Raw genomic sequence first — 14,463 nt, 5'->3', positions numbered from 1 at the left:
AATGAGGTGTGCGGTTGACCAGTCAGTTAATAACTCTGGTGTTTGTAACTCTGAGGTTCTGCTGTACCTGGATAGTTTTGGTAGAGAAGCATGGGATAGAAGCTAATAGAGAATGGAACCGTGACCTGTTTTGGGGTAGCAGTTGTTAGACTCTAACTGTAATCTTGTTTCTTGCATTTATTTAAAAGCAAGTTTTCATGAAGATTAAGTGAAAGCTTAAATTTTTGAATATGTGCACAATTCACTACGTGAAATCCTTCTGTAGATATAAATTGCATGACAACTTTGCGTTGTGCCTTGGCTATTTTAAAAAGGACTCTGCTTCTATTCCAGAAAGCTAAAAATTCGAATATGGGCAATTTGAATTAGAGGGCATGCATACGATACTTGAATTTGGTTATGCAAGCAGCAGCATAGACATTTAATAATGGTCATTTGGTTTGTTCTTGCCATGAGAATGAGCTCACCAATCAAAGTTACAGCTCGAACCAGGGTAAATAACTTAATAAATTCAGGCCTGGGACAATTCCCAAAGATTTAGGGGTACATGTACCAGTGGATCTTATTATCCATTTATGGGCATGGGGTAAAAAATTAAATCCTCAGAAAAATACCAAAAAGCAAGTGTTGAAGTCGGTGCAGTTCAGGAGTCTGGTAATTGGACAAAGGACTTCAGAGTACTTTTCATATACCACCTTTTGGAGACATCCTGCCTGGGATTTCCATTCTTTGCAAAGGGCCGTGAAGGTCAGATGCCTGAAGTGTCCATGAAGAAAACTTCAACCCATAGGCAGCGCATAGGAAAATCTAGTGGAAACTGGGCTTTGTCAGTAAATAGATCAGACTCTGAAGACCCATCTAAAAAGTAAACATAAGAGTACGAATGGAGCTGAAAATAAACTCCCACACAATTAATCTCACTCCTGAATTTCGTTCATTTTGTCCAAATACCAAAGATTCTGTCATAAAAAATATTCATCGCAAATACCCAGTTAGCTGGAGGTTTGATTTAGTTTTTAATTTGCCAACTCTTAGGACTTTCAGATTTCAGTTATAGTGAAGGGGAAAAAGCCCCTTACAGTATAATTCAGTACAGTACCTCTTGGTCATTAACTATATGTTCATTACTTGGAAAGTGTAAAAACTAGTTCAGAAGTAAGCTTTTAGGAAGGGTATAAATATAAAGTTGGATGACAGGAAGATATGAAGGACAGAAAAAGAAATACAGGGAAAACTCAGTGGCTGCCACCTATCCTAAAAGAAGCTGAAATGTCAAGGCTGCTTAAAGGAAACACCTTCTACGCGTTTGGCTGTTACTGAATCGCAAGGTCTGTTTGAAGGCCAAGGCGCTTGCAGCTTGGGCAATGTGACTGTGTTCAATGTAGACATCACAAAAGGGACCCACCTAGTAGAAAAGAAACTTTGGTCTCTCCTCCCTTCAGACCTTCATTTCAGGAACAGGGCGACCTCCTACACCCAAAATGATTGTCATTTATCTTGAAGGCTGTTGGGTGCCACTTCCCATCTCTCTCTAGTCAATGAATGCGAATTTCCTGATAAAATAAGCTTCTTGATACTACTCTGATAGCAGTAGAAACAGTTTGTGGTCTGAATGCCAGAAATTTGTCCCTTTTCCCTTCACCACATTGGCTGTGAGCCTTGCTGTTAAGAAAAGTCTTGTTACAACCAATCTGTTTCCTGTGGCAACTTTCAGCTACTAGCAAGGAGCTCCTTCTGAGATGCAAATGTGTTTTCACAGAAGCAGAATCACTGCTTCACTGACCTGCTTAACAACTTGTCTTAATGGGAGGTTTAATCTGAGTGTGTCTCCAGCTGCCATTTGTTGGGAAAAAGATCTGGAACAAAGATTCACTTTGGGCCCAAGTCAGAAATATTCGCCCAGACCTTCTATCTCTGGTGCTCCGTGCCTGGTTGATTCTGTGTTCAACAGAGAAACCAACAGTGTTTTTTCCTTCTTTCTAGTCCTTTGCGCATTATTTTTTTGTGTCTGTTGATCTTTTGAACAAGAAGCTAGTCTAACTGATAGTGCTACTTAAGAGAACTTGCTGTTTATACAATATCCAAAAGTTGGTAGGCAGTTTTGCACAGATGGTGAAAATAGGTTGATCAGATAGCAAGTGTGAAAAATTGGGACAGGGTGGAGGGTAACAGGCACCTATATAAGAAAAAGCCCCAAATATCGGGACTGTACCTATAGAATTGGAACATCTGGTCACCCTAGGTGGGAAAACAGGACCCTGCGTCAAAGAGCTTCCTATCTAAATAGGTGACATCACAGAAATGGGAGAGTGCTTTCCTTCGCCCGCAGCAATTTCCACCCAGGCCTCATCCATCTTTCTGCTTGCAGTGTGTACACAGGTGTTGCCAGAGCAGACCAGAGACAGGGTCAGCTAGTCTGATATCCTGCCTCCACGGTCGATCAGGATTCGATGCTTCAAAGAAATAAGATGCTCTCTTCTCCCACCACCCTGGTGTGCCTGCCTGACCAATTGTGCAGTTCTCTCGTTCATCCTGATGCTCAGCACGAATAAACTTGTGTCTTGCTTTCATATTTCTCTTTTACTTCTTGCTCAGTGATATAAATAAAGCTCAGCTTCTTACGTGGGGTACTTGATCTCTGGGATACTTCTCTGCTTTGCCCCCTAGCCTGCAATTAAACATGTACTTCATACATACAGTACTAAGTTCTGTCCGTTTAAATATTTGGTATGTTCCTCCCGAGGGCGTTTCCCCTCTGTGAAAATATCAAACTTAATTTTCCAATAGGAACTCTTACGCAAAGGAGTTCTTACGCGCCTCACCTGAATGATCAAGATCACCAGCCGGGCAACGTCTTGCCAATTCTGTTCTAATTTATATCGACACTTTCTAGTTGGAATTCAGTTGGTAACCTTTCATAAAAGCATGAAGCCAACAAGCAGGCTACGCTCTCTGTTTGAATACTGTCTGCTAGAGTATAAATGGTTATGCACATACAGGATTTGAATGGTTGGGTCTCCCTGCTTATGTCTGCCATCCCAATGGGAGACATGGGTTCTGTGGTCTTCCCTGGGGATATCCAGAGCCTCAGTCACCCACAGGTCTACTGCTAGTGCGTGAAACTTGGCATAGGCTCTTAGGAATCTAAGTCTCATGTGCAAGGTCAGTGGGCCTTAGGCTTCCTAAACCACTTAGGTGCTTGTGAAAATGTTACCATCTTGAGAGCAGCAGTACCTATTGTCATAAACTGGTTTAGAAGCAACCAATGCCCTAGTGAGCACAGAAATAGGCTCCTGAAATGCTGTGCTTGCCTGTCTTAGGAATGTGACATGGTATCACAGGCAGCTGGTTCAAAATTCATCAGCAAGACTTGTCACAGGAGCTGAAAGTTCAGAGGACATCCCCAGTGGCTTCAAAGGTGTTCACTGCTTTCCTGGCAAAGAATTGCACCTCGTGCGCTCTCATGACTGGTGCTCATTGAGAGCTTTCCACTTGCCCTTCAGAGCCGTTCTTATCAGAGATTTTAAATGTCAAGTCTGCCCCTAGTATTTAAATCTAAACTTAAATGATTTGGCTTAGGATTTTGGCATATAAAACCAGGACTCTCTAATGCATTGTTTGTAAAATGCCAGGAGAAGCCTTGTTATGAAGGTGTACTACAAATTTAGTTTTGCAGTATAAAAGGTAGCTCTTAAACCCTATTATGGAATGGTTTTAGAACACTGGATGCTTAATTTATTAGCTGCTGTGGACAAAGACCGTATGTGAGTCTGACAGACCCGCTTACAGCATTTAATTTACTAATAGATGGAGTTGGTCTCCTCCTCATAATTCTAAAACTATTTGAAGAACTGGTGATACATCCATGGAAATTCTGGAAAATGTTCCACTTAGAAGCAGTTTAGCTCCAATCTCATATTTCTGCTTTTTGTCTTCACTTGTTCTTTATCGCTAAGGCCACGTCATGAGAACATCTACTTCTGTTTTTTCCCCTACCCGAAGCCAATCCTAATCCTGTTGTAAAACTGCAGTCACTTCCGTATTGCTCACTTGATGTCAGAGGGCTCAATGACCTCTGGGTTAGAGCAGAAGGACTCTAAAATGCAAGTACTGTTGTCATGCAAATGATCTAAGAGGTAAATAGAAGAGAGGTGGGGCTGTGCTGCAGAACTCCATGCTGGATTTGTGTGACTACACATGCTTTTTGTTGCTATGCTGTTATAAACACCTTTATACCAGTACAGCTGCATCCACACTAAGGCCTTGGCTACACTGGAGAGTTGCAGTGCTGGTAGTGGCTTTACAGCGCTGCAACTCACTCACCATCCACACTTGCAAGGCACATACAGCGCTGTATCTCCCTGGCTACAGCACTGGCTGTACTCCACCTCGGCCTGGGGAATAATGACTATAGCTCTGGTGATGCAGCGCTGCTCTGCCGATGTGGCCACCAAAAGCGCTGTTGTTGGCCTCCAGAGGTATTCGGAGGTATCCCAGAATGGCTGTTCAGCCACTCTGCTCATCAGTTCGAACTCTACTGCCCTGGCCTCAGGTCACCCGCCCTTTAAATGCCCCAGGAATTTAAAAAATCCCCTTCCTCTTTTCTCAGCCAGGTGTGGAGTGCAATCAGTGAATCTTTCCAGGTGACCATGCCTCCACGCGCCAAACGAGCCCCAGCATGGAGCAATGGCGAGTTGCTGGAGCTCATCAGTGTTTAGGGGGAGGAAGCTGTGCAGTCCCAGCTGCGCTCCAGCCGTAGGAATTACGATACCTATGGGTAGATATCAAGGGCCATGCTGGAAAGGGGCCACGACCGGGACGCCCTGCAGTGCAGGGTTAAAGTGAAGGCGCTGCAGAGTGCCTATTGCAAAGCCTGTGAGGGAAACTTCCGCTCTGGTGCTGCCCCCATGGTCTGCTATTTTTACAAAGAGCTGGACGCGATACTTGGGGGTGACCCCACCACCACTCCGACGACTACGATGGACACTTCAGAGTGGGGGGAGGAGGAGGAGGAGGAAATAGAGAGTGAGGGTACTGGCGTGGGGGGAGACACCCTGGAGTCCCTGGAGGCATGCAGCCAGGAGCTCTTCTCAAGCCAGAAGGAAGGTAGCCAGTCGCAGCAGCCGGTACTTGGTGGAGGACAAACAGAGGAGGGGGTTCCTGGTAAGTGGCTTTTATTTTCAGGATGGAAATTTTTCGGGAGTGGAGAGAGGGTTAGGGCTGTATGCATGCATGCCTAGATGTGGAATAGTGCATGATGTGGTCTATCACGTCACGGTAATCGGCCTCGGTAATCTCTTCAAAAGTTTCAGTCAGAGTGTGGGCAATGCGCTTGCGCAAATTTATTGGGAGAGCCGCTGTGGTCCTTGTCCCAGTCAGGGTAACGTGTCCGTGCCACTGTGCTGCGAGGGGTGGGGGCACCATTGCAAGACACAGGCAAGCTGCACTGGGGCCAGGGCGGAATCCGCATTGCTGTAGAAGACCCTCCCGTGCTTCCCAGGTGACCCGCAGCAGCGAGATATCTTCCAGGATCAACTCCTATGGAAAATGTTGGGATAGTGTTCAGTGTAGGTGCCCCCTGCAGCTGTTTGCTTTCCCCTACACACAGAAACCCCAAGGACAGTAGAGCCCTGAAGCAATCAGTCCCCCTTACTCACCATTTCGGGGCTCCTGTGGGTTATGTGCGCTCTCTTTGGGATGGGAAAATTATGCTATTGTGAAGAATGTTACTCCTTAACTGTGTGGGAATAACTGTCTGGTGTAAACCATGCTGCCTCTGTTAAGTGTTGCATTTTTTGCCTTTCCAGAAGCAACCTTGAGATCTCGGCTGCCCATGTTATCAACAGCTCAAAGACTACAAAACCTCCGGAAGAAGCCGCGAAAAAGCAAAGAAGACCTGCTCCAAGCAGTTATGGAGCGCTCTGTCATAGAAAATAAAAAAGTGCAGGACTGGAGGGAAAGAGAAAGCAGGATCCGCCAGAAAAACGCAGCAGCCAGGAAGAAAAGCACAAAGCAGCTGATAAGCATCCTGGTGCGCCAAGCGGACTCTATCCAGGCACTCGTAGTCATGCAGGCAGAGCACTACGGCTCCCGCGCTCCCCCATCCCAAAGCTCTTTCCCTTGTGCCCCAATGTCAGCTCAAAACCCCCTTCCCCAGCATCCAGGTTCTTACCACCACCAGCTGCCTGCAACACCTGTACGTTCACCAACCAGCCTTGAGAACTACGACCCTTACCCTCTGCACTCAACCCCCATCACCATGCAGTATAGCCATCCTGAAGTGCAGCAGTCATTGCACAGCACTCCAGACAGGACATATTCAAACCTGTGACTGTACAGTTCCCCACCCCACCCCCCTGTCCTTTTAGGTACCCAAAAAGTTGTGTGTCTGTCAATAAAGTAATTTTCTTTTCAATAAATGAATTCTTGGCTTTGAAAACAGTCTTTATTATTGCAGAAAATCAAAGATACCTTAGCCCAGGAAAGAAACAGGCACTGCAAATCAGCTTAGGAAACACAGATTCCTACTAACATTGTAACCACTGCGCTTCACTCCTGTGCAAGACACCAAACATTACTGTTGGTTTTCAGCCTCAAATTCCTCCCTCAAGGCATCCCTAATCCTTGCAGCCCTGTGCTGGGCCTCTCTAGTAGCCCTGCTCTCTGGCTGTGCAAATTCAGCCTCCAGGCATTGAACCTCGGAGGTCCATGCCTGACTGAATCTTTCACCCTTCCCTTCACAAATATTATGGAGGGTACAGCACACGGATAAAGTCTAGCTTCCCATACAGAGATCGCCAGCGCCCCTTTAAACGGCCAAAAGCACACTCCACAGTCATTCGGCACCGGCTTAGCCTGTAGTTGAACCGGTCCTTGCTCCTGTCAAGGTTCCCTGTGTACAGTTTGATGAGCCACGGCATTAACGGGTAAGCGGGGTCTCCAGGGATCACAACGGGCATTTCGACGTCCCCTACTGTGATCTTCCAGTCTGGGAAAAAAGTCCTGGCCTGCAGCTTCCTGAACAGGCCAGTGTTATGAAAGATGCGTGCATCATGCACCTTTCCAGGCCAACCTGTGTAAATGTCAGTGAAACGCCCACAGTGATCCACAAGCGCCTGGAGAACCATGGGAGAAATACCCCTTTCGATTAACGTACTCGGATGCTAGGTCGGGTGGTGCCAGAATAGGAATATGCGTCCCATCTATTGCCTCTCCACAGTTAGGGAAACCCATTTGTGCAAAGCCATCCAGAATGTCCTGCACGTTCCCCAGAGTCACGGTTCTTCTAAGCAGAATGCGATTAATGCTCCTGCAAACTTGCATCAACACAATTCCAACAGTCAACTTTTCCACTCCAAACTGGTTCCCGACTGATACGGTAGCTGTCTGGAGTTGCCAGCTTCCAGACTGCAATAGCCACCCGCTTCTCCACTGACAGGGCAGCTCTCAATCTCGTGTCCTTGCACCGCAGGGTGGGGGCGAGCTCCTCACACAGTCCTATGAAAGTGGCTTTTCTCATCCGAAAGTTCTGCAGCCACTGCTCGTCATCCCAGACTTGCAGGACGATGTGATCCCATCACTCAGTGCTTGTTTCCCGAGCCCAAAAGCGGCCTTCCACGGTGCTGAGCATTTCCGTGAATGCCAGAAGCAAGTTCGTGTCGTACGTGTCACGCGACTCGCTATCATCGTGGGACTCCTCATCACTTTGAATCCTAAGAAATAGCTCAACTGCCAAATGTGATGTGCTGGTGAGACTCGTCAGCATATTCCTCAGCAGTTTGGGCTCCATTTCCTACAGAAATCGCGCTGCACAGAAACCGTTGAGAGAGTCAAGATGGCGCCAAACTTGGATGGAAATACAGGGATTGCTGGGATGTGAAGTGATGCATCACGGGGCGATGGAACAGGAAGCAGAATGACCCGCACCCTCCGCCTCCTTCCCACAACCCACCGCGCCAGAATGGGAAGAGATGCTCTGTGGGATAGCTGCCCATAATGCACCACTCCCAACAGCGCTGCAAATGCTGCAAATGTGGCCACACTGCAGCGCTGGTAGCTATCAGTGTGACCACACTGCAGCGCTTTCCCTACACAGCTGTACGAAGACAGCTTTAACTCCCAGCGCTGCACACCTGCAAGCGTAGCCAAACCCTAAAGAACTGTTACTTCTTCAACTTGATCTGTTTCTAAACCGCTATAGTTAATGCGATACACAAACTGTGTGTAAATCAACCATTAGTCAACAATGCTGTGGATGCACAAGGAGGAAGGGGGGAATACTGCTCTCATTCTTCTAGCAATATTGAAGTAACCGAGTAAAAAGGGGTGTGAAAAAAGCCTTTTAATCACTGAAGTGAACATAGATGAGTGTGAATGAACACAGTACACACAAGGACCAACTCTGTTGAATTACAAGGGGCTGTTTTCACACAGGCATTTTTCAGAGTAAAACAGCACTGCAAGAGCGAGCTACAAAGCAAGCAGGAGTTACAGTATTCACAGACTGGTGTTCGGTGCCCTCACTAATCACACTAGTGATATTAAAAAAAATGTTTAATTTATAGCTTATTTTTCTCCCTTTCTGTGCAGTCCTCTTGGAACTTCCTGGTTCTCAGAAGAGATTCTTGAATGCATTGTTGCATGCATCGCTTGTGTGCTTGGCTGTCCTGATATGTTCTCACATATTTTCAGAAAACCAGGAAGTACAAAGACTTTCAAAGTGGGAGAAAACAACATTTTAAGATTACACGTCTTTCTTCGTTGGTTCCCTACCCATCCTTTGTTTGTCTTGTCTATTTAGATTTGTAAGCTCTTTGGGGCAGAGGCCTACCTGCTTGTTGCTGGCTCATGACTGTATTTCGCATCTGGCAATAATTGTTTAAAGCCCCAGTTCCTGGATTTCTGTGACTAAGTGAGGTAAGTTTCTAGCCCCCATAGATGCAGAAAACAGTTTGAAAATGTGAACCCTGATGGCTATGATGCCAGAAAACAAAAATAACCTAAAATTTGTAAAAATCTTTTATTTTTAAGTAAATCTCATGATTTTGGGGGCTTGATTCATGATTTTTGAATGCTTGAGGTTAAAAATATTGCTTTCTTTCACTATAGGTAGATACAGTGCTTAGCAGATTTGGGATCCTGTCTCAGCTGAGGCCTCTTGATGGTACCGTAGTACAAATAATGAATAATTAGTGATCTTATAGAATTGTGGAGAGAGACTCAAGTGCCTTGAAGACCTCAGAAAGGCCATTACTGAAAGGAGAGGCCTCTTTATGGGGTGGGAAGCAGGAGAATTGTACCTGTCATGGCAGGTGCTGGGGAGCCTTTCTAGTTCTGATCCACAGTAGAGCGGTTTGGAATGGAACCTCCCCTGAAGCTGACACCTGCTGAGAAGCTTGGTGGCACATGGCACCTCATCTGTATCTTTCCCATTTAGTGTTGTACACTATGTATGCATAGCCAGTTCTTGCCTCTTTTCAGGGTGTTCACTTTAGCAGACATTGCATACTTAAACTTTCTACCCCCCAGCTCTGTGGGTTCCAGAAGTGAAGATATAGGAGATCTTTTAGAAAGTAATGTTCACGATGACGATTGTGTGAAAATGCTAACTTAGCTCCACACTTAATCATCCACTAACCCAAAACACGGGACTGTTTTTATTGCCAAAAGTTTTTCCTCCAAGTTTTATGTCAAAGGAGCTGATAACAGGAGGGTTTAGTGAGAGAGGAAAAATATTAATGACTGAAAATATGTGTAGCTGTACTTCAGAGAGCTGGACCAGCATCATGTGCCATTAAAAGATTTAGAGTTTCTTGGTAAACAAGGCAATAGATTCATGCCCGGTTGCAATGTGGTTTCAGAAACCAAAATGGCCACAGGGCATGCAAATAAGATTTAAGCATTTTCCCTTCATGAATTTAAAATAAATGAAATAAAACACATCTTTTGTTTGAACAATAGCTTTGCATTCTGGGCTAGAAAAGTGACCTCAGCTGACAAATAAAAGCTGTTCTTTTTGTCTTTCAGCTTCAGAGCAGTCTAAATAACTTACTCTTTGGTGGGCAGTTTTTTACAACTACTTTTCTTCCACCATATCTTCCAAGCCAGGCACTTTAGTATATGAAACTTGGAGGTACGAGTGTAATCCTTGTTTGCTCTTCTTTGCTACTGTGATGGTCTTGCTGCTGCCTAAAATAGGTAAATATGTCACCAGACCTAATGCCTCTAGTTGCATCCATTGTGTGAGGATTCCCTGAGGCAGGAACATCATGTAATAGTGTATATTAAAGCACCATGAATGCCAGTGGTACTAGAGAAGGTTAGTAGTAACGAGTTCCAGTCATTTCCCCACGACTCAGTGAACTCAGAGGGTATGTCTAACTTCCCAGCATGGCTAGTGAGAGATGCGCTAGCACGCTAAAATTAGCAGTATGGCCACAGGTGGCCTGGATGGCGGCTTGTGCTGGGCACCCAACTACAATTCAGCCCAACCCCCAGGTATATACTCAAGCAGCTTGCCAGAGCCGCCCCCCCATGCCTCTGCGGTCACACCGCTATTTTTAGTGTGCTATCTTGAGCAGAGCTAGCATGTGTCTGTCTGCTTGCACTTGGATGCACCCTCCCAGGGGCTGGGTAGACATATCTTAAGTGCCATCCACCCGATGCCATGTAACCAATGGGTACTATTTTTTACTGATACCAAGACCTCCCAGCCCTCCTACCTCTATTTATTTCATCCACCTGTTGCATCTTATCCTCGTTCTAGAATGGGAGGTCTCTGTGGCAGGGACTGTCTTTTACGTCTCTGTGCAGCACCTACCACAGTGAGACCCTAATTCTTGCTTGGGGCCCCCATGCTTCTGTAGTGCTAATAGTAAGCAAACATCAATTAGTCATTTGTTTCAGCCATACTCTTGTTTTACGTTTTCAGATGAACAGTAGCAGAAGCGTTTAAGTCCTCTTTTCTCCTGATGGTGGAGGTCGGGTAGAAACCGGGAGGAAATGTACAAATTCCAAGGAATTGTCATCTGCCATCTTATCCTCATGTTGTGTTTTGAGCTTCGTGGCCACGAAATGTTTGCTTTTTCCTATACAGTGCATGCCAAAAACCTGTGCAATGTTAACTTGCTTGGTCGCCTTCTCTGAATATGAATATACTACCAGGATGTTGTCTTACTTGCCGTTCCCATAAATAGAAACTTCAGCTTTCAAAGTCCTAGAACAAACACTTGACACACATCGCTGTGTTGGCAATTCTTGCTGAGCACTTGCAGATTGAAAGAGCCTTTTCTCTTCTCTCCTCTCTTTAATCCTCTTTTCAATAATGAAGGAAAAAAAGTTCTTCAGACTGTTTTTGTTCAAGAAAGTGAGATCATCAGCGAAGAAGTCAAAAACAAGAGCTCACTCTTACCTCTCCTGTGAGGTGACACGTGTAAATGTTCACATTTGATTTCAGCATCTGATCAGCTTTGCGTCCATACAACATCTGGGAGTGGGCTCAAACAAATTAGATTTTCAAATCAAAGAGTGAGCCCTCTCTAAAACCAACTGGAGCCTCTTAAAGCATCATTGTTAGCTCTGTCATTTGTTAAACTTCTGTATGAGATCACACACTGTATTGCGGGAACTTGGAGATGGCACAAGTCCATTATTTGTGTCTTATCCAGCCTCTAAATTGTTGTTAAACTAGCAGTGAATTGTGTTGCTGGAAAAGCCTTGCTGTCTTTCTGCAAGGTGAGAAACAGGATTGTTTTTCAGTTGCAGCATTTCTACGATTGCATGTAATCAGTGTGATGACTGCAGCTACTGTTAATCTTGCAAAATGTGTTAGCCTAAAGGAAGGTTTGCTGGGTGAAACAAATCATTTGATCTGTTTCTGCTTTGTAGAGCTCTGGATGAAAACTCCTATTTGTTGGTGGGTCTTCAATGCAGTTGTTCGGTTTCAAGCAGTTCTTCTTTCTCCCTCCAACATACATGGCATAGTCTATATTCCCTAATCCATAGCATCTAGTAACCTAGTTTTGTCCAGCCCTAATACTAAACTTCTCATCTGCATGCAGCATTACTAGAGATGGCATTGTCAGAATGGGAGTGAAGAATCTAGTTTTATCTCTGTTAAAGCTGATTAGATAAAACCATGAGGTCCTGACTACTTTTGGCCATCAAAGTTCCCAGGGCACTTTTCACTGAAGTAGGTGTTGCTTAGATTCCAAGCTGAATAATCTGCCTGACTAAATTCCTATACGTTTATCACTGGGTGCAGTATTCTTCTTACATCTGGTCTTAAACTTCTGTTGAAGGTTGCTATGGCTTGAAAACAACTCTGTGTTGCTGTGCACTGCTGTGGTTGCATTGTATCTTTAAAGGTAGCTGCATTTCAGTGGTGAAGCAAGTCTGTATGGTTTGTAAAGCTTCTTTGGGAAGAGAGGCTGCTCGAGAAACTCAATCAGGATGGAGCATTGTATCCTGGGACGTGCCGCCTCCATTGACTCTGAAGTTGTACTTCCTCATCCAACGTGGATGTGGGCTTCCTTGTAGAATGCAACGGGCCATAAGTGGCCTGCACTGTTCTTATCCTTACTTTTCCCAGAGGCCTCTATTCTCAGTGCTGACATGTATTTTTCTGACCTCAACATTTGTCCTTTATAACTTGAATGTGCTGGTCTGACACTTCTCCCCTTTCTGCAGATTGCACACTCTTTTGTCCTTAAGAAATAATGTCCACATTACCACCTTTCCTTTTGGGACATTGAAACAAAAATCAGTTCGACAAAAGACAACAATACCCACAAATCCGGAGGGGAATTCTGGGAAACCACATTATTCTGTCCACAAAGATCTTTCATTTTCCTAGCAAATAAACCAGAAGAAAGCGATTGGTAGTTATTCCTGTGCAGTGTTTGCAGAACAGACTAGTATGGTATTTTGTCTAGGACATATTAAAAGCAGGGGCTTAAGAGAAGTCATATTGGCTGATTACAGAAATCTCTATACTATATCTTAAAGTTCTCTTGGACTAGATTTTTTTTTGGGGGGGAGGAGGGGCGCTGGAGGAGGGGAATGAATGAGTCATACTTTTAGCAACACAAACCTGAGAGCTGCCAGTGCACATTATATCAATATATGTAACAAAATATTTACTTAGGGTTTCCATTAAAAGTTCAGACACGGAGGGTTCACATTGACCCCTGCTTTTAGAACCTCTGGTGGGAATCCTGAGTGAAATTTAACTCTGTTCAATGTGTTTTTATTGGCTACCTTCATGTTTTATTATCTCATGTAATGAGATCTCTCTTGGTTTGTCGATTTTTCTGCTAAGGACAAAAAAGTTCACATATGTAACGGTGCGCATATTGAATTAAGGTGTCATTAGAGTCATGATGTAATGACCCCTTCTCCTTTTCCTTTGGTCAATATTTGCCTGTAGGGTCAATGCATTACAATATTGGCTTCAAAAGAAATCAGTATTTTTTTTACCTTCTGAAAGTGTTGGCTTCATATGCTTGTAATATTAAAACTGTTGGTAAAACTCTTAGTCTTAGACTTACTGTCTAAGTAGTTTCAGGTTTGGGCTCTTGATCCATGTAGAGCTGCTTTCAGGGCATCTGATAATATCACAACACAGCTGTAGGCAGCTTTCTGAGCTGCACCATTTGATCTTTAATCTACAGAAGTTTCTCCCAAGCTTTCTAATGATTTATGGAATTTGTCCCTCAGTGTGGGATGGGATTATTACACTCTCCCACTGCGGCCCATTGTATTTAATCTCTGCAGGCCACTTGAATGGAACACAGGTTAGATGGACAAAGTTAATTCCAGCATTCTCTCTTTCCTGTACTTTTCAGCTGCCTTCATATATGCTTATGTATAACTTTCAGTTCCCAGCATATTAAACTCTAGCACAGAGGTGGGCAAACCATGGCCCGCGAGCACTTCCCCTGCTGTTCCCCCTCCCCCACAGCCTCAGCGCGCCATGCTGCCAGCACAAATGCTCTGGGCGGCCAGGCAGCACAGCTGCAGGGCCGCGGCCTGACCCGGTGCTCTGTGCTGCATGGTGGCGTGGCTGGCTTCAGCCGGCCGCCAGCAAATGGTGCTCAGGCAGCGTGGTAAGGGGGCAGGCAGCAGGTGGGTCTGGATACCGGGCAGGGGAGTGTGGCAGTGTGGATAGGGGTCTGGGCGGTCAGAGGGCGGGGAACGGGGGGGTGTTGAATGGGGGCAGTCAGGAAGGGGGGGTGGGATGGGGTATCAGGAGGCAGTCAGGGGCAGGGGTTCCGGGGGCAGTCAGGGAGAAGGGGTGGTTGGATCAGGCAGGGATCCGGGGTGGGGGGGCAGTCAGGAATGAGAGGAGGGGTTGGATGTGATGACGGGGGACAGTCGGGGTGGGTGGTTCTAGGGGTGAGCGGGGGGGTAGATGGGGCAAGGGTCCTGGGGGGGCCGCCATCAGGGAACAGGGGGGGTTGGATG

General features: G+C 45.5%; 2 protein-coding genes across 5 annotated transcripts in view; both read left to right on the top strand.

The window, feature by feature from the left end:
• The window catches only part of DIS3L2 (DIS3 like 3'-5' exoribonuclease 2), a 299,945-nt gene that overhangs the window by 158,609 nt on the left and 126,873 nt on the right, over positions 1-14,463 (top strand). The window lies entirely within an intron of this gene.
• Positions 4,570-6,361, top strand: LOC127056265 (uncharacterized). Its single transcript, XM_050963835.1, has 2 exons — positions 4,570-5,163; positions 5,808-6,361. Exons 1-2 carry the CDS (start codon positions 4,794-4,796, stop codon positions 6,329-6,331), a joined length of 894 nt encoding a protein of 297 aa, XP_050819792.1. The 5' UTR covers positions 4,570-4,793; the 3' UTR covers positions 6,332-6,361.

This window comes from Gopherus flavomarginatus, chromosome 8 (genome assembly GCF_025201925.1).
Source record: "Gopherus flavomarginatus isolate rGopFla2 chromosome 8, rGopFla2.mat.asm, whole genome shotgun sequence".
NCBI lineage: Eukaryota > Metazoa > Chordata > Testudines > Testudinidae > Gopherus > Gopherus flavomarginatus.
This window is presented reverse-complemented; position numbering and strand designations above follow the sequence as displayed.

Bases quoted from the DNA above. Each gene is read 5' to 3' on its own strand.
- LOC127056265 (XM_050963835.1), top strand. From the start codon at position 4,794: ATGCTGGAAAGGGGCCACGACCGGGACGCCCTGCAGTGCAGGGTTAAA. The intron at 5,164-5,807 runs GTAAGTGGCTTT...TTGCCTTTCCAG, and splicing joins AACAGAGGAGGGGGTTCCTG to AAGCAACCTTGAGATCTCGG.